Source organism: Penaeus chinensis, chromosome 26 (assembly GCF_019202785.1).
Source record: "Penaeus chinensis breed Huanghai No. 1 chromosome 26, ASM1920278v2, whole genome shotgun sequence".
Lineage (NCBI taxonomy): Eukaryota > Metazoa > Arthropoda > Malacostraca > Decapoda > Penaeidae > Penaeus > Penaeus chinensis.
The window spans coordinates 8,119,735-8,137,234 of NC_061844.1; the positions used below are offsets into that span (position 1 = coordinate 8,119,735).

At 51.0% G+C, this 17,500-nt stretch overlaps 1 protein-coding gene across 1 annotated transcript in view; it reads left to right on the plus strand.

Moving 5' to 3' along the window:
* LOC125038996 (tyrosine-protein phosphatase 99A-like) overlaps positions 1 to 17,500 on the plus strand; it is a 58,209-nt gene that overhangs the window by 26,453 nt on the left and 14,256 nt on the right. The window contains exon 3 of the mRNA XM_047632714.1: positions 17,338 to 17,500. This exon is cut by the window's right edge and continues 103 nt beyond it. Within this exon, the coding sequence (XP_047488670.1) occupies positions 17,338 to 17,500 (163 nt within the window). The remainder of the gene's footprint in view (positions 1 to 17,337) is intronic.

Genomic DNA, 17,500 nt, shown 5'->3' on the forward strand with positions numbered 1-17,500 from the left:
GATCCCGGCGGGGGGCATGCACGTTTCCTTCCGGGTTGTTGTAAAATTTCACGACCCCCCTTCCCGCTCTTCTCCCCCCTTCCTCTCTCCAATCTCCCCGTGGGCCACGCGGCGCGCATCTAGTTATTCTTTTTGGGCCCCTTTCCCCGGACAAAACCGACCCTCTTTGTCCCTCCCCCCCACGCCACCCCCCCCTTCCCGGCCTGTCGCAAATCCTTCACCCCCTCCCCCTCCCGTCCTCCCTCCCCTCCCTTCCTCCCTCCCTCGCGCAACCCCTTTCCCTCTATCCCACCCCCTTTGCAATTATCTGCGTACGAGAGCACCATTGAGTGCTGGAAGTCGCGACGGCGGCGGGGCCGCGGCTGCATCGCGTCAGCGATTCACCTGAGCCCCGCGCGCGTACAAGATGCGGGCCCAATTTTTCCGCTCGCTTATAAGGCGGCAAGAGCTGCTCCGGCCGGGCTCGCTGCGACGCTGCCGGATGCTCGCGATCGGTAACACGTGTGGGAACGCTAACGGCAACACAAGCACGAATGCACGCTCTGCAGGTCATGCTGGCAAGCAGGCAGGCAGGCATAAAGGGAAGCAGGCAAACAATAGGCCAGCGATGTTGGGGAAAACTCAATGTTTTTAAAAGACAAAACACACAAGGGCCCAACAGACGGCAGAAGTGACGACAAACCCGGGTGCCCCCGCGGACGGGCAGGAGACCAGGTGGAAGGCTAAACCGACAGACAAAGAGGGAAACACCAAAACCCTTGCGCGTCGCGACGACCCGGATACAGCAGGTGGTGGCAGTGAGCGGGCCCTTTTCCGTCTTTAAATGGCCCTTAAACCCGGGGGGCGGCCCCGTTGCCACGTCGCGGAGCAGCGCGCGGAGGAAGTCGGCGGTAATTTCGCCAGGAACCCAGTGGGAAATTAAGATCCCCCCTCCCCCGCCCCTTCCTCTCCAGTCCTCCCCCCACCCACCCACTTCCTCGTTCTCCCACTCCTCCCTCCGTCCTCCCTTCCCCCTTCCTCTTTTTGTTTCCCTGCGCTGCCTTCCCATCTTTCCCTCCTCGTCTTTTCTCCTTGTCCTTCCTCCTCTCTTCCTCCCTCTCCCCGCCTACCCTTCACATATCCTACTTCCCCACTTACCCCCTCCTCCCCCCTCCTCCCCTCCCTGCCCCCTCTGCATGAAAACGAGAAATAAGAAGGAATCCACGAACATGAAAAGTAGCCTTGAAATGAAAAGATATATAGAAGAAATTTAATGATCGAGGAGTTTAGGACAATAACCTAAATAAATCAGATGAAGAATAGAGAAATACTAAAGACAGACTGTAAAAGATAAAAAGGAGAAATGTTATAAAAAAAGAAACTAACATTTAATAAAGAAAATAGCGTAATAAAATAGATGTACTGAAATTCCGAGAACCGATAGTTTATGTAGATAGGAAAAAACAAAAGAAGAAAAAGCAACAAACTAAAAGAGGTAACAATTGACAAATAAAATAGAAGAATAAGCGAACTGAAAAATTCTTAAATTACCTAAGAAATAACAGCTATTTCAGGGGGAAAAGAGATCAAGAAACAAAACAATTGAATAGCTCCTAATTGCTACTGGAAAAACGAATTAAATATATCCAACTTAACCGATACAAACATTTCAAAGAGATAAAGAACACCCCTACCCCCCCACTAAAACGAACAGGAACCTCAAGAAAGAACAAATAACAAAGTCAACAAAGAGCCCAAAAGAATTACAACAGACAACAGGTAAAAAACACGAACACAATCACGCAAAAAAAAACAATAAGTACAATACAACAACACCCATACAAGAACCAATAGAATAACATCAAACACTCTAATCAGACCAGATAACAAATAGTATAAATAAAACAACTACGATATAAACTAAAGCAAATATAAGGTTACAAAGACACACATGATCTAACGAACCCAAGAATGGTCAACCAATTATCAAACAAAATCTACTAATATACAACAACGTCAATGTTGTTACCCACTGAAGAACTGCGAATCAACAAACTAACTCCCAAAACACGCCAAATCGCTCGACACCAAGACCTTATCCTTATACACCCATCCAACACAAAAACCCACCACTGTCCAACCAGGTTACACCCGCTCGACCTGCTATAGACAGCACTCAACAAACCACCCACGCAAAACACAACCCAATCCAACTACAGACCGACTAAAAATACGAAACAAAAGTATGGGATCAGACACACCATAATCAAGATGAATTAGAATACTGACTTTAAACTAAGTTCTCGACCTGGCAAAAAATCTCAACCTCTAAATAAATCAACATTGATAAAATACAAGTAACGCCCAACCACAATAAATAGGAAAAACGAGCTGCAGGCAGAACGGGAGAAACTACTAATGAACTTACAGCTACTCCATCACGTCCAACGACCCCCGACCTATGCCCAATAAACGTCTACAGAAACTTGCTCCACGCTACTTCCCCCACCCCTCCATCTCTCCCCTGGCACTTCTCTACAAACTGCAGACCCGTCTTATCCAAAGAGGCCCAAGACTCAAACCAAACACCCTTCATTACTCCCCCCATCATCAAATGAACCCCCACTCCCACACTAGCCCCCCACTAGACTCCAACCCCCATCGCAAAAACCCCCGTCCTTCTACCTAAACCCAATGACACTTAAGCTAATGATACAACAAGCTCACCCACACATTCTAGTTTCCCAACCCCAACCCCCCTAGTACACCCTCACCTTCCTCCACCCTCCTCACCGAGTAACAGAACAACGCCATCCTCCCTCAATCTTCCCCGCAGCCTACTAAGACCCCCCCTCCGTCTACATGACTCAAGAATACAAACCAATTCTTCTTTCTCCCACCCACCCACCCCCTCCTCTTCCTCCCCAGTACCACAACCCATCACCAGTCACCCACCCACCATCCCCCCCAATCACCCCACCACCGACCTCCCCCCCCACCCCCCTCCCTTGCTCCCCCAACGAGTTATATCAAGTAAATTACACAACACAAAAACCCCCCTCCTCCCTGGCTCCCTCCCCATCCTCTCCCCTTCCTCCCCTCCTCTCCCCTCCCCTCCCCACCCCTCCCCACCCATCCCCACCACTCATCCCCCCCACCTCTTCCCCACCCATCCTCTTCCCCCACCTCTTCCACAAATTACCCCCCTACTCCCCATGCTCCCCCACCCCTCCTCACCCCATCCCTCCCCTCATACTCCCCTACCCCGACCCCACCCCTCCCCATCCACCTCACTCCACCCCATCCTCTCCCCAGCCCATCCTCTCCCCACACCACCTCATCCCCCACTCACCTTATCTCTCGTGCACACCCATCATGATAGAAGGACGAGCATCTTTCGGTGGCGTCCTCGAGGGCTGTTTCGTCTTCTTCTGTTCTTCCACTTCTTCGATCGTATTGTTTTGTGCTTTTTTCTTTAATATCTTTCTTCGGTATTTTCTTTTTTATTATTTTCTGCCATTATCGTTTGCTTTTTACTGTTCATGTTTCTATACTCACGCGTTTTTATTCTTCTCCCTCCCTCTTTCCTCTCCCTCTCTCCTATCCTTTTCTTTTCCTCTCTCCTTTCTCTCTCTCTCCTTCTCTTTCTCCACCTCCCCGGCCCTCCGTAGGAAAGCGATAATTATCAGTGTTATGACCCGCATCACTGGGCCGATTCTGCCAAACCCCGTTAGAGCGAACCGTCGTAGAATTGCACGGGTGGCATGAGATAAAGTTGCCTCAGGGGATTCCAGTGTGAATTTCGAGCTATTGGAGTTTTTATTATTATTATTATTATTATTATTATTAATTATTATTATTTCTTCTCTGTTTCTCAATTATTTTGATTTTGTTCTTTTATATTTCTTCTTTCGCCTTGTCTTCCTCTTTTTTCCTTTTTTCACACATTATTATTATTATAATATATTATATTATTACTCATTAGCCCTCTTTGTCTTATTAATCCTCCTCCTTCTTTTCTTATTCCCCTCCTTTTTCTTATTATTACTTCTCACATTATTATCATCATTATTCATCCTCTTCTGCTGCCGACTTTTCTCTTTCCCTTTTTTTGGGAAAAGAGCCCTTTTGGGCGGGAAAATTTTGGGGGGGCAAGGGGTATTGATAAGGGGGTAAAAGAGAAAGGCGAGGGGGGGTGGGGTGGGAAGAGGGGGGGGAGGGGGGTAAGGGAGTGAGTAAGGGTGGGGTGGGGGGGGAAAGGGGGTGGAGGTGATAGGGGGTAGGGGGAAAGGGGGGGGAGAATGAAACGGGAATGGGGGGGGGGGGTGCACACGGGTTGCGTCTGGATCCTTGCGGGGCAGTGGCAAGCCCAAAGATGGAAATTTGATGAGGGAAGGGGGGGAAGGAGGAGGGGGAGGGGAGGGGGGGGGGGAGGAAGGGCGGGGGACAGGTAACGGAAATGATGCCCTCCTTCTGGGGGCTTCATTTTTTTTTTTTTCTTTCTTTTCCCTTTTTTTTCCCTTTTTTATTTTTCTCTTACGCTCGCTTTGGGTTGTAGATTTTAATTGCCTTCCGTAAAATGAAATGCTTTTTTTAACCCCCCCCCCCCTCTCCTTCTCTTCCTCTTCGCCCTTCCTTCTCATTTCTTCTTTATCTTCATCTTCTCTTATTACCTCCCAATGCTGCTCCCCATTATCGTTTTTTGTTTTTTTCTTTTGAATGTCCCTTTTCTCGTAATCTTTCTCTACGTAGTTCATCAACAAATATTTTTGTCTCTCTACCAACTTCTCCTCTACTTTTTTCCTTTCCTCTCACCCTTCTCTCCCCCCCCCTCCTCCCCCCCTTTTCTCTCCCCCCTCGTCTCCTCCCCTTTCCCCCCCATCCTCCTCCCCCTTTTCTCCCCCCCATCCCCCTCCTCTCCCTCCTCCATTTCCCCCCCGCCTTCCCCCTCCTCCTCCTCCCCTTCCCCTCCTCCCCTTTCTTCCCTCCTCCCCCCCTTTCCTCCTCCCTCCTCCTCCTCCTCCCCTCCTCCCTCCTCCCCCTCCCCTCCCCCCCCCTCCTCCTCCCCCTCCTCCTCCTCCTCCTCCTCCCCTCCTCATCCTCTTTCCCCCCACCTCCCCTCATCCTCACCCTTTTCCCCCCCCCTCCCCCCCCTCCTCCGACAGAAATAAAAGGGAAAACAGGCAAATGGGGCTAAATGTGTCGGCCACATGAAAAGTACATCAGCCGTTTGCGGATTCTCTTCGGGTTCTGGTGGATCCGCACACCCGGTCGTCGGCGGGGCCTGGCTGGGTGTGGGCGTGGGGTGGGGTGGAATGGGGGTGGTGGGGTAGAATTTGGCTGGGTTTGGGGGTTTAGTATTGGGGGGTGCGTGTGTGTTGGGGGGGGGGGGCTTTTGGGATGGGTGAGAGGTGAATTTTAAGGGGGGGGCAAATGGGGGAATCCAGGGGGGGTAGAAGGGGTTTAAGCCAGGGGTTTGAGAATGACTAATATTTTAAAATTTCCCCTGGGGGAGGGGGCCAAATGCAGGTTTGGGGGGGGGTGGAATGCAGGGGAGTGTGTTGTGGTGGGGGGGGGGGGGTTTTAAGGGGGAAATGAGGGTGTATTCCTTGCGGAAACGGAAGGCCCAGGGGCTGGAAAAGGGGGAATGGGGAAGGGGGGGCCGGCATCATAGGAAAACGATTGATTTCTCGGGAGGAGACGGGCGGGTAGAGCCGCGCTGCTCCTCCTCTTTTTCCCCTCCTCCCCTCCTCCCCTCCTCCCCTCCCCTCCTCCTCCCCTTTATTATTATTTTCATAATTGTTCCTCCTCCCGAATTTTTTCGTTTTCCTCTGACCTACCTCTCCCCTTTCCCCCTCCGCTTCCCGTTCTTCTTCGTATTCCTACTTCGCCAAACCATTTTTCCCCCACCTTCTCCCCGCTTTCCCACTACTTTCCTTTTTCCTTTCCCCCTTTCCCCTCCCCTCCCTCTTCCTCTTTTTTCCCCTTTCCCCCCCCCCCCCCCCCTTCCCCCTTTTCCCCCATCTTCCGTTTTCCCTCTCATCACTCGTTTCCTTTCCCCGTTTCCTTTTTCCCCCCCTCGGGCTCCCCCCTCCCCCCCCCCCCCAACCCCCCTGCCCGTAAAAACTTTTTCTCTTTAATTAATTCCAGGAAAGTAATTAGGGTTTCCTGAAAATTACTGACGTGTTTATGTTTTCCTTCAACCTTATTGTTTTTGTCTCGTTATTACTCCCCCATTTTCCCCCCTCTTTTGTTTCCCGAGGGGTTTTTTTTAGTCCTATCCGGGTGTTTCTTTACTTCCCCCCTTCCTCTCGTGCGTTCTTCCCTTTTCCTCTCCTCCTCTCTTCCTTGCCTGTTCCGCTCTTGTTTCCTCCCTCTTCTTTTCTCCACTTGTTTGCTTTTCTCACGTGTTTCCTCTCTTCTCTCTCTTCACCTCTTTTTTTCCCCTCTCCTCTTCCCATCCGTTATCCCATCTCCCTGTCATCCCCCTGCTCTTCCCCTGTGTTCCCCCCCCCCCCCCCCTCTAAATCCCTCTTTTTCGTTTTTCCCCCTCCCCTCTCCCCCTCCGTTATCCCTCCCTTCCTCCCCCACTTTTTTCCTCGCCCCTCCCCTTGCCCCTTCCTCTCCGATTTTAAAAGTTTTCATCACGTAGGCAATCCCCTGCTCTCCCCTTGGCCGTGGGCGGTAGGCCTAACCCGGGGCGGCGCGGTCCAGGCGGCGCCCGCACTCCCTCCGCTGCTCGTTCTCTGTGGCATTCCCGTCTTCATTATTGTTCTCTTGTTTGTTTTGGGTTTTCTTTTTTCTATGTTGTTTTCTGTTTTTCTTTTTTTTTTTTTTCTTTTTTATTTTTTTCTTTTTTCCCTCCCCTCCTTCTCCTCTCCTCCCCTCCTCCCCCCTCCTCCTCCTCCTCCTCTTCATCCTTCCTCCCCTCCCCTCCTCCTCCCCCTCCTCCTCCTCCTCTCCTTCTCCTCCCTCTCCTCCCCCATCCCCTTCCCCCCCCTTTTCTCCTCCTCCCCCTCCCCCTTTCCCCCTTTCCCCTCCTCCGCCCCCCCTTCCCCCCTCCTTCCCCCCCCTCCTCCCCCTCCCCTCTTCTCTTTCCCTCCTTCCCCCCCCCCTTTTCTTCCCCTTCCCCCCCTTTCCCCCCCCTCCCCTCCCCCCCTTCCCCCTCTTCCTCCTCCCCCCAAACCCCATCTCCTCCCCCCTTTTCCTGTCTAGCTTCTTCCTCCTTTTTCTTCCTCTTCTCCTCCCCTACCCCCCCCAACCCTCCCCCCCCTCCTCCCCTCCTCCTCCTCCTCCTCCCCTCCTCCTCCTCCTCCTCCTCCTCCTCCTCCCCTTTCCCTCCTCCTCTTCCTCTTCTTTTTTCTCCTCCCCCCTCCTCCCTTCCCTTCCTTCCTCCCTTCTTCTTCTTCTTCTTTTTTCTTCTCTCTCTCTCCTCTCCTCCTCCTCCCCCTCCCCCCCCCTTTCCTCCCCTCCTCCTCCTCCTCCTTCTCCCCCCCTCCCCTCCCCCTCCCCCTCCTCCTCCCCCCTTTCCCCCTCCGCCCCCGACGAGGTTTGCCTTGGCCGCTACCAAATTTCATGGCGGCGCCTCGCTGGGGCCGCAAAGGAGGGCCGGGGGCTTCCTTTCCCCTTCCCTCTTTTTTCTTCTCCCTCTTTTGCTCTCTTTCGTCTTTTTTTAAGTGTTCCTTTTCTTTGTTCTTTTTTTCCCCTTCTTTTGCTCTTGCCGCTTTTCTTTGCCCCTTTTCTTTATTTCTGCGCCGCCCTTCCCTTTCTTTTTCGTTTTTCCGTCGGGGTTTTTTCCCTTTTATTTACTTCTTTCTCTTGCCCCTCCTCCCCTCTCTCCCCCCTCTCTTTTCTGGGCTGAGATTTAGTTGTCTGGTTGCTGTTGCAGTTGCCCGCGTGCATAAAGTATTTATAAACCTCCCCTCTCCTCCTCTCTCTACTCTCAATCTCTTTCCTCATTCTCCCTCTCTCTTCTCTATCTCCTCTTCTCCCTCTCCCCTTTTCTCCCCGCCTTTTCCTCATCTTCTCCTCAAACTTTTTCCCCTTTTTCTCTTTCTCTTCTTTTTTTTTCTCTCTCTTTCTCTCTCTCTTTTTCTCTTTCTTTCTTTCCCCCCTCTCTCTCCCTCTCCCCTCTTCCCGGCTCCCCCTACTCTCTCCTCTCTCCCTCTCTCCTCATCTCCTCTCTCTCCTCCTTTTTTTCCTTTTTCTCCCTTCTTTCTTTCCCCTTTCCCTCCTTTTTTTTTTGTTCCACCTCGTACCTTTCGTCGTTTCCCCTGAAACCCCTTTTTTTACCCATTTATTTTCTAAACCTTAAATTCAATCAACCATAGTTTTTTCCGTTTTAATATTTCCAAAACTTGATTTTTAATCATCATCGCTGCTCCCCCTAAACTTTTTTGTTTTCGGAAAACTTTTTTTAGTGCACGAATGATATTCATTGACCCTTTTTTTTGTTACTGTGTTGTTTCTTTTTTTTTTTTCGTTTTTTTTACTTTTTAAATTTTTTTTCCCGCGTCTAACCTCTTTTCTCCCCTCCTCCCCTCTCTCCTTTTTTTCTTCCCTCTCCTCGTCCTGTCCGATTTCCTTTTCCGTTTTCTTCTCTTCCTCCCCCACCCCCTCCTTTTCTTCCTTCTTCCTTCTCCCTTCCTCCTCCTTTTTTTTCTTCCTCCAAACCTCCTTCAACCCTCTCTCCCCTCTCCTCCCTTTTGCACCCCCTCCCCCCTTTGAACCCCCCCCCCCTTTGAAAACCCCTTTCCCCCCCCAACCCACCCACAAGTTGCGTGCATTCCGCTTTCGCGTGACGTGGCGGCTGCGCGCTCGTGTACCCAGGGTTTGTTTACATCACGTGACTTTGGTCCCTCGGCCGTTATTCTTCGCTTCGCTTTGTTTCGTCTTCGTTGCGTCGGAATTGGTTGGGGGGGGGGGGTTGGCTGCCCCCCCCCCCCCCAACACACACCCCCGGGCCGCGTTCTTTCTGGCGTTTCCGGTTTTGTGCGTGCGAATGATTTTTTTTTTTTTTTGTTGTTTCTTTTCTCTTTCCTTTTCTCTTTCCCTCTTCTTTTCTCCCCCCTCTCTCCCCCTCTCTCTCCTCAATTTTCCCCTTTCACCTCCCCCTTCTCTCTCTCTCGCTCTCTCCTTCCTAATCCCCCTCCCCCCCTCCCTGCCCCCTCCCCCCTCCCCCCCCTCCCCCCCCTCCCCCCTTCCCTCCTCTCCCCCTCTCTCCCTCCTCCCCCTTTTCTTAACTTCTCACCCCCTAACCTTTTCCCAACCTTTTACTTTTTTTTTTTTTTTTTTTTTCGCTCCTTTTGCCTCGATATCTTTGCTTTTTTTTCCGTTTGTAATCCCTCATTTTTTCATGTATTCTTTCGTCTATTCTCTGTCTGTTCTCCTTTCCTTAACCTTCTTCTCTGCTTCCACTCCTCCAGTTTCACTTCTCCACCTCCGACCCCACTCCCTTCACTATTTCTACCTTTACCTCCTCCTCCCTCTTTCTCCTTCAAGTCCCCTCTTTACCCTCCGCCCTCCCCCTTTCACCTCCTTCCCCCCTTCCCCGCCCTTCACCCCCCCTTTTCCCCCCCCCCCTCCCCTCCCCGCCGCCCCTCCCCTCCTTCCCCCCCCCCTTTTCCCTTTTCCTCGTCCTAAACTCTCACGCAGCCACACGCAGATTTCTCGGCCATCTCATTTCCCCCGTCCCCCCTTTTATTCTGTTTCTTTTCCTTCCTCCTCTTCAGTAGCAGGGAAAAGAAAAAAAAAAAAAAAAAGGGGAAAAATAATGGGGGTTTCATAATAATGATAATAATAATGAAACTTAGAATGATAACAACAAAACAACAACAGCAACAATAAAAAGAAAAGCAAACGAGACAGTCGTGTTTGCAAGACACAACACAATAAAAAGGATGAAACCGAGAAAAAAAAAAAAGTCGATAAAAAAATAACCACCCATCAACTCGCTTTTATGATCGCGATTTAATACACGTCTTGGGGGGGGGGGGAGAGCAAAGCATGTGTTGTCTACGGCGCGAAGAGGGGGGAGTCATACGGGGAGGGGGGGAGGGGAGGAGGGAGGGAAGGGGGGGGGGAGGGGGGAAAGGGGGGGGAGGGAGGGGGGGAGGGAGGAGGAGGGAGGAAAAGGTGAAGGAGGAGTGAAGGGGGGAAGGGGAAGGGGGGGGGGGAATAAGGGGAGCGGGGGGAAGGGGAAGAATTTAGATGGGGGGGGAGGGAGAAGGGGAAATTTGGGGGGAATAGAAAGGAAAAACCCGGGGAAGGGGGGAATAGAAGAAAGGGGGGAAGGGGGGGAAGGGAAAAAGGGGAGGGAGTGGGGGGAAATGGGGGGGGAAGGGGAGCAGGAAGGGGGGGGAAATAAGGAAGGGGAAAGGGGGAAAGGGGAAAAAAAAAAAAAAAAGGGAAATGGAGAAGGGGGGGGGGAGGGGGAATAGGGGGAAGTAAGGAAAAAAGGGAGGGTGGAAAGGGGGGGTTTAGTTGGGGGAGGGGGGGGTAAAGGGGAAAGGGGGGGGAGAAGAAGGAAAAGGGGGTGGAAGAGGGGTGGAGGGGGCGTTGGGTCGAGAAGGAAGAGGGGGGGGGAAAGGGTGGGAAAATGGAAAGGAAAGGGGAAAGGGGAGGGGGGGTGGAAAAGCAAAGAAGGGGGGGGAGAAGGGGGGGGGAAAAGTATTTCAGTAGGGGAGGGGAAAGGGGAAGGGGGAAGTAAAAGGCAGGGGGGCGGAAGAAAGGGAAGGGGAAAGGCAGAGGGGGAGGATGGAGGGAAAAGGGGAAGGGGGAGGGATGGGGAAGAGGGAGGAAACAAGAAGGTACTTCATTGACCGCGTACGTCCCCCCCCCCCCCCCCCCCAGCCTCGTCTCGCCCTCCCAGTTTTTTTTCTGGTCTTTATTCTTGTTTTGTCTGGTTTAATTTCTTTGTCTCCTTTTTAAGTAAAACGTGCCTATCTGTGCAAGTTTACACGTTAGTTATTTGTTTATTTATGCGTCTAATTCAAGTTTTGTTGCGGTCGGGGTTTTTGGGGAAGCGGATAGATTATTGTTTTTTAAAATTTTATTAAATCGTGTTTTAGGGTTTTCGCTCGAAACCAGTTTCCCCCAGCACCGGCTTTGCGCTCCTCTCCATCCTCTTTCCTCCCCCTCCTCCTCCTCCTCCCCTCCTCAAACCCCTTTCCCTCCCCCTCCTCCTCCCCCTTTAAACCCCCCCCACCCCCCACTTTTTCCCCTCCTCCTCTTTTCCCTTGAGACATCCCTACCCCCACCATTACCCTACCCACTCCTCTTTTCCCTCCCACTTCTTCCTTCCTTCCCTTCCCCTTCCTCCCTCCTCCATCTCTTAAACTCTGCGCCCCCACACTTTCCCCCCCTTCCTCTCTCTCTTCCTCCAACCACCCTCTTTTTCCCCCCTCCCCCCTCCTTCCCGCGCCGCCCTCCCTTTTTCTCGCCCCACCTTTTCTCTCCCTTTTTTATTTTATTTTTTTATATATGCCTCGACTTATTTTTTTTTTTTTTTTTTTTTTCTATGTGTGGGTTTTCAGATTAGTTACAAGCCTTTGATCGTTGTATCGCTATTTTTTTTTTAGACCCCTCTTCCTCCCCTCCGCCCTCCTCCTCCTCCTCCTCCTCCCCTCTCCTCCCCTCCCCTTCCCTCCCTCCCTCCTCTCCTCCTCCTCTCCCCCTCCATCCCCTTTTTCCCCCCCTCCCCCATCCCTCCTCCCTCCCTTCGCCTCCCTCGCCCCTCCCCCTCCTCCTCGTCTTCATTCTACCCTCCCCCTCCCTACCCCTTCCCTCGCTCCTGTTATTAAAAACTTTGCACAAGACAGTCCTAACTAGACCACTTTCCTTCTTGTTATTTTGCGCCACATGTTTCTAAGTACACTTCGTTCATTTCTCGCCCTAGTCTCATTTCCTCATTTCTTGTCCTTCCTCCGCCTTTCGTCCCCACACTTGTCGTTAATACCCTCCTTCCTCCCCCTCCCCCCCCCCCCCTTAGTATTGCCACCTGTGACAACATGCGCCCTCTTTCCTTCCCCTCCCCTCTTTCCGTATTTCTTCACCTTCTTTCCCCTTCCTTTTCTTATATTTTTTTATCTTTTTCTTCTCATTTTCGGTTGTTGGTTTTTTCTTCGTTTTCCCCTGTTTCCTTGTTTTTCTTTCTCTTTCTTTGCTCTCTCCTCTCAGTTCCTTTTTCTTCACTTCCCTCGCTCCCTCCTTTCCTTTCAACCCCTCATACCCCTTCCCGATGAATCCATCTCCCCCCCTTCCCTTCCTCCTTCTCAAAGGGACCCCCCCCCCCCAAGAAACCCTTCCTCTTTCTCTCCTTCCCACTCCTTCCCTCCTCCCTCCCTCCCTTCCTCCTTCCCTCCCTTCCTCCTTCCCTCCCTTCCTCGTTCCCTCCCTTCCTCCTTCCCTCCCTTCCTCCTTCCTTCCCTTCCTCCCTCCTTCCTTCCCTTCCTCCCTCCCAAAAAAATCTCCCGGTGGCCTCCCCCTCCACCCTGGGAGTGACGAGGTCCCTCTCTCTTCTCTCGCGAGATGAGGATTCTCGGCCGGGGTCTCCAGCGCCTCTCGCCCACTCGCAGGTCGAAGTGGAGGGAAGGGGTAGGAGTGAGCAAGAAAGAAGGGGAAAAGGGCAAGAAATGAGCGAAGAGGACTTGGTGACTGGGCCGCCCTTAACTGGCCTTCGTCAGTCAGCGAGACAGTCAATGTGGTGTTGTCGTGACGTGGCGGTTTTTTGGTTGGGTCTCGCTCCCGCCCGGTCAGCGTTCGTCTGCTGATTGCACTTGGTGAAAAAAAAGGAAAACAGTTAGGAAGGATTTTCTTGTTGGCATTCCTCCCATGTTGTTGCTATTGGAATCTTCATCATCATCCATCCCCTATTCCTCCTCTTCCCCATTCTCCTTCCCTTTCACCCACATCCTCTTTCTCCATTTCTTCAGTTATCCCCTTCTTCCTCCTCCATTTCCTCCTCCATTCCCATCCCTCCGCCCTCCACCTGATCCCAAACAGCAACAGCATCCGAAGCGCGGTGTGGGTCCAGTTCCGATTCACTTTCTAATTGGTGCGCCCGGGTAAGTACCGCGGGCGCCTGCGGGGATGTCGTGTGTGCGTCTGGGAAAGCGGCCATTTTTAAAAGGCCGGACGGAGCGCGCGCGGGTACTCGGGTAGGAAGTGGCGAGGGGGGCTGAAGGAGAGGGAGGGACTGCAGAGTGAGAGGGAGAGGCAGAAGATAGTAAGGGAGAGATATGTGAAAAAAAATAAAAAATAAACGAGCGAGAGAGAGAGAGTGGAGGGGAGAGGAGAGGAAAGGAGAAGAGAGGGGATAAGAAGAGAGGAGAGAAGATGAGACGAGAGGAGAAAGGGCGTTATGAGGTGAGAATTGCTATTATGCTGATTAAGAAGGTGGGGAAAGGATATTGAACGATGCGGGATGGATGGATGATTAGAGGAAGATAAATGAAATGGAAGAAAACAAGACGCAAATAATGAAGAAATAAAAGAAGAGAACTGAAAGAGAAAAGAAAAAAAAAATACAAGAGACCGACGTAGAGAGTTAAGAAAGAGATACAGGAAGGTAGAGAGCCCGGGGGCCCAAAATGAAGGGGGTGAGGGAGGGTGAGGGAGGGGAGGGAGGGTGAGGGAGGGTGTGTCAAAGAGGCGGAGGCGGTGCGTGGAGTGCGGGCCCGGGGAAGGTGTCGCCGAGACTACGCCTTTTGTTTAGCAATGCGCCCCTTTGTCTTTTTTTGCGTTCTCGTTCTGTTATTATTGTTGTTTCCTTTTTTTTTTTTTTCTTTCTTTCTTTCTTCTCTCGCGGTAGTTATGGGTTTTCAGTTCTTCCGCATCGTCCATTAGTTTTGAGAGGTAGCCTCGTCGGTGAGGTCGATTTTTTTTCCCTCGTGTTAAATTAAAGGGGTTTTGTTATTTTGGTTAATGCGCGGGGAATGCCTTTATGTGCGTATGTGCAACAAAAAAACAACATATACTCACTATATATACACTTTCCGTTATTATTCTGGTTGCTATTGTTATTATTACTATTATTGCTGTTGTTATTGCCACCTCTCGCATGGAATCGATTGAAGGGGGGGGGGGGGGGGGGGTTAGGGAATAATTTTGTCTTGTACCCTTTCCCTTCCCCTCTTACCCTCAGCTGAAAAGGTTTTAGGAAAGAGTGAGGGGTTGATGCGGGGTTGGGGGTGAGATGGGGGGGGGGGGAGGGAGGCGAACGTGGAAGAAGAAACCCTCTCAGTAGAATGATTGGAAATGGACCCCCCCCCCCCATTCCTCCTTCCTTTCACCCCCCCCCCCCCACTTTACTCCCTCGCTACCCTCGCTCCTTTCGTCCTCTCGTCCCCCCTCCCTCCTCCCTACCCTCCTTTCCTCTTTCCCTCTTTCCTCAATCATCTATCCTCTATCCTCTCCCATCCCCCTCCCTCCTCTTCTCCTCTATCCTCTCCCATCCCCCTCCCTCCTCTTCTCCTCTATCCTCTCCTATCCTCCTCTTCTCCTCTATCCTCTCCCATCCCCCTCCCTCCTCCCTCCTCCCTCCTATCCTCCTATCCTCCTCCCTCCTCTCCTCCTCCCTCCTCTCCTCTTCTCCTCCTATCCTCCTCTCTTCCTCTCCTCCTCTCCTCCTCTCCTCCTCTCCTCCTCTCCTCCTCTCTTTCCTCTTTCCGCTTTCCTCTCCCATCCCCCCTTAATCTCCTCCCCTCCTCTCTCCTCTCTCACTCCCCTACTCCCCTACTTCCCCCCTCTCATCTCATGGCCGGGAGGAGCGGCGCCCAGGTAGCAACAAGGACACGTTTTAAAGTCGGAAGGTTGACGTTATGTTACCATACACGTGGGGTTATGGTCGTGAGCGCGTGGAGGAGGAGGAGGAGGGGGAGGTGGAGGGAGAGGAGGAGAGGAGAGGAAGGAGGGAAGGAAGGAAAGGAGGGAAGGAGGAGGGAGGAGAAAGGAGAGAAGGAGGAAGGAGAAAGAGGAGGTGAGGAGGATGGAGAAAGGCAAGGAGGAGGAGGAGGAGGGAGGAGGGAGGAGGGAGAGGGAGGAGGAGGAAGGCACAGGAAGGAGGAGGAGGAAGGATGAGGGAGGAGGAGGAGGGGGGGGAGGGAAAGTAGGAAGAGAAAGGCAAAAGGAGGGAAGGTGGAGGGGGGGAGTGAGGGATGGGAAGGCCCAAGGAGGGATATAGGAGGAGGAGGAGGGGAGAGGAGGAGAGGGGGGGGAGGGGGGACAGGCACGGCTGTCGGTCGGATGAGTAGGATGAGGGGGGGGGGCTGCGTCCTTTTGCATGTGTGTCCCCCCCCACCTCCTGCTCCGTCGGGCTCTGAGCGGCGTATGCCGGCCTCGTCTGTTACTTCGTCGGCTTCTGCGGCGTCGTCTGTAGTCGTCCAACGTCCTGTCTGAACTCACAAAACCCAATTCAACCCAAATATTGTGTATCCCCCTGTCCCCCAACTTTATTTCCCCCACCCATCCTGTTTTGCGTCTTCGTTCGTCTTCTTCTTCTTCTTCTTCATTCTTCTTTCTTGCTCACTGCTCTCCTTCTCCTTCTGCTCTGTCTTCCTCCTCTTCTTCTTATTCTCCTTCTTCTCTCTCTCACCTATCTTGCTCTTTCCTTCGTCCTGCTTTCTTCTTCTCCTTCTTCTTCTTGCTTATCTTCTTTTTTTGCTTGCTTTCTTCTTTCTTCTTTTTTCTTTCGTTTTCTTTCCTTAGCGTTCTGTTCTTCTGTTTCTTCTTTTATCTTCTTCTTCGTCTTTTCTTGCTTCTTTCTTCTTCTTCTTACTTCTGTTACTTCCTTCTTTCTTTTCTTCTCTTGCTTCGTCTTCTTCCTTGTCATCTTCTTTCTTTCATTCTTTCTTCGTCCCTTCACTTCTCTGTCTTTCAGCTATCTTTCTTTTCTCCTGCCCCCTTCTTCTTACTTCTTCGTTATCTTCCGTCTCTCTTCATCTTTCCTTCCATTCTGACATCCTTCTCCGTCGCCATCTCCTTCTCGCCTTCGCCTTCTTCCCCAATTCTCCTTCCTCCTTCTCTCTGACTCTCCGCCTGTCTCCCCCTCTCCTTACCGGCTTTTCACACTTTCCATTTTTGATACCTTTCCCTTTTCTTTTTATATTTACTTCGATCCTCCTTTCCTTCGTCTTATCTTCTTCTAGCGCTCGTCTACTTCTGTCCCTCATCTTCTCTTCCCTCCTTCTCCCCTCCTTTCTCTTCTTCCTTCGTCTCATATCCTTCCTTCTTCTTCTTCTTCTTTTTTTCCCTCTTAACCCTCCTTCTGCTGCTTCCCTATTTCATTCAATCCTCCTCCCTCCCCCTAGACTCGTACTTTACCTTCTTCACTTTCCCTCCTTCTCCTTTCCCTCCCCTCCCCTTTCCTCATGCTTCTTCATTCTTGCCTACCCACCAGCCATACTCTCCCCACCATTCCATTCCACACCACCTCCGCTTTTCCTCTTCCATTCACTCCACCCCACTGTAGAAGATCCTCATCCTCAACCTCCGCTCCCACCATACCCTTCCTTATTGTTTTTCGTCGTAGGCTGTGAGTTCACCAGCCTGGCACACCCACCAACCTTATGGCCTGAAGGCGGGCTCTAGGCTACCCCTCAGTGAAATAAGTACGATTCTAGAAAAAAAGGGTACCACGTATCATACCTCTCCTCATAATAATCTCACTAGCCTGTAATAAAAACTATCAAACTCCATTATCTTCTCACGTATTTGACCCTGTCCATTTCATCAATTATCAAATACACTCTACTTCCATTCATACTACCTCCCCAGTCGATCCCTGTCTGTCTCCTCACCCCCCCCATACCAATCCAAGGCCCTCCATAAGAATTTACATTAAAAATTATTTTTACCTTCATTGTTAAAATATTATTTACCTTCTCTTGTGTAACATTTGCTTGAATTATGCGTCTTGAGTGAACCTAATGCTCCTGTGTGTGTGTGTATTACAATAGTTTTAAATAAGCTGTGGTTTGAATGTAATGGTCTCTTCATGATGTTTGTATTTACGTTCTAGAGATATGTGGATGTTCACCTTGAGCTTGATAATGATGGGTGTGTGTTTTATATTACTCGTGTTGTGTTGGGTTTGTGAATGAGGGCAAATGTAGCCGCAGTGAGAATAAGGCTTTTGCTTTTTATTTTAAGGATAGGAAGGATTTAAATGATAGTGTGATGGTATTAATTGGAAAGATTGTAATGATGTCATGAGGATAATGCCTCTGGTTTGGATGATGTTAAGAGTAATTGTAAATTGAAGATGATGGTATTCATAATGATAACATCAGTAGAAGTAGTTATATTAGTAATTGCAATAACTGTATCATTTAATAAACCTCTCTTCTCTTTCCCCTGCAGTTCCTCCTGACCAACCTGACCTACAACACAATGTATGAGGTGAAGGTCCGAGGTGGCACATACTCACGCCTCTTTGCCGATAATAACAAGACCTACAAGGGCCCATTCTCACAGCCTCGCAAGATCCTCCTGTATCCAGACTGCCACAATGCCCCTCCACCAG